This window comes from Mauremys reevesii, linkage group 17 (assembly GCF_016161935.1).
Source record: "Mauremys reevesii isolate NIE-2019 linkage group 17, ASM1616193v1, whole genome shotgun sequence".
NCBI classification, from domain to species: domain Eukaryota; kingdom Metazoa; phylum Chordata; order Testudines; family Geoemydidae; genus Mauremys; species Mauremys reevesii.
In genome coordinates, this window is record NC_052639.1 from 4,057,808 (window position 1) to 4,059,892 (window position 2,085).

General features: G+C 49.1%; 1 gene segment (V, D, J or C); it reads right to left on the minus strand.

Moving 5' to 3' along the window:
- Window positions 1-217: 217 nt before the first annotated feature.
- On the minus strand, window positions 218-1,793 carry LOC120385120. The segment is given in 2 exon segments: window positions 218-1,521; window positions 1,748-1,793. Coding segments are annotated over 2 exon segments (480 nt in total).
- Window positions 1,794-2,085: the final 292 nt, after the last annotated feature.

Consider the following 2,085-nt stretch of genomic DNA (forward strand, 5'->3'; position numbering starts at 1 on the left):
GGAACAAAATCTCACTCTATGCTCGCATTGTCTTAATTTGAAATATTAGAGTAGTTCCAGGGAAGCCCATGTCTTTGCACCAGTTTGCCATCTGATCCTTTAACTTCAGATCCTCTTATCAGAATAATTGCTCTTTAACCAAACTCAGTATAGCATGAAGGCCTCATGCTTAGCCAAAACTACACAATGCACTAAAGTGTTATTTCGTAAGGCCTTTTATTCATCCTTCCAAAATGTTACAGTACAAAAACAGAATAATATTTGTGAATATCTTTTCTCCTTCTGGACAGTGCTGGTTACGAAGATGGCAGTCAATGGGGGAAGTTCAGAATTTCAGCTGTGACGTGGAATGAAATGGAAAGGGCACGTGGTTCGCAGCGATGACAGCCCCTGAAATCCCAGAGATCCATCCTGGAGAACTTCTCTGCCACCGCGTGCACATTAATAACGATAGAGGAATGATGTAGAAATAGCTATCTGTGCCAACAAATAATTCAACAGGACAGCCAGACGGGTGAAGTTCTTTGGCCTGTGCTCTGTGGAAGGTCAGACTACATGGTCCCTGCTGGCCTTAAAATCCATTAATCCCTCTTCCACGCTCTCTAACATCGGCGCAGTCGCTCAGCCGCAAGCTCTGGTGCTGGTGCAGGAATAGCTGTGCTGCGTTCTCTGGCCTGTGTTACGCAGGCGATTAGAGTAGATGATTCTAATGGTCCTCTCTGGCCTTAAAATACACGAATCTACTAATTACTATTGTTCCTTGTGGCAAAACTGGCATGGCCCATAAGCTCAGCAAGCAACAGGCCTGGCTCTGAAGAGCTTATCATATAAAACCGACAAGAGACCCCGAGGGTGGGAAAGGAAAGGGGCAGGTAGGTAGTCGTGAATTACCTCAGGCCACACCCCAGAGCAATGGGTCAGAACTCAGCGAGCCGGACTCCTAGCACAGGGCGCTAGCCAATAGATCACGGTGCCGCCTCGGGCAGTCTGTTATGGTAAGGACACAAGATTAATTGTTGAGGGTGAAGTTGACCCTGTGCAGGGGGCTCATCCCATGGCCTGTTTAACCCCAGGGTCTCATTTTGAGGGCTGCCTTGGGACTCTTGCAATGTGCAGGCAGTGGCAGAGGGCTGAATTTCATGCAGAGAGATGTGCTCAATGAGACGAACCCCTTGCCCCAGAGGTTACTGTAGGAGAGGAAGCTGGGAAGCGAGCACTGTGTTTCTCGTGCACAGTAGTAGGTAGCCGTGTCTGCAGCTGTCAGTCCGTCCATCTTTAGCCTGGCAGTGGAGCCGCTGGTGGAGGGGGTGACCCGGCCTTTGAATTCGTTAGTGGTGATGGTGGTGAAACCTGTTCTGAAGGCTGTGACCCAGACCAGACCTTTCCCAGGGGCCTGACGGACCCAGTGGAGATGATGGTCATCGATGTTATACCCAGAGACGACACAATCCAGGGTAATGGAACTCCCTGGCTCTGCACGGGCAGAACCTGGCTGAGTTAAAGTGACAGCTGCCACGGAGCCTGTAAAAGAAACACAGAGGAATTATCCTATCCCATCACACCAGTGAGCCAGCTAATCTCCGACAGACCCTTCAGAGGAAGGTGCAAGACACCTTGGAAGTGGCAGTTACAAAATAAAACTGCCAGAGATTGGTGTAAGCACAAAAGGATTGACCCACTGATGTCATCAACCCCTTGGAGACACGAAAAACCCCAACCTTACAAGAGGCTGCACCTCGCTGCTCACCTGACAAGATGCACCAGGCCATAACGCAAAGACAACGTAGCCACAGCATGACCGCTGCTAACCTTTGCTTTAGCACAAGGGGTTGGTGTCAAAGAGTCCCCCTGACTAACAAGGCAGGTATCACCCCATGTTCTTATATCCCACGAGGCAGGCAAATAATTTTGCATTTCAGAAATTTCCCTTCTCCCATCTGTCTTTCCGCACCTCTTTCTCTCCCCACCCTGTTGCTTGTGGTTAAAGCACAAGGCATGGCCTTTGGAGACTTGACTTGACACAGGAACTTTTAAAAGTGCCTAATGGACAGATGCCCAAACTACATTAAAATTCAATCACAGCTG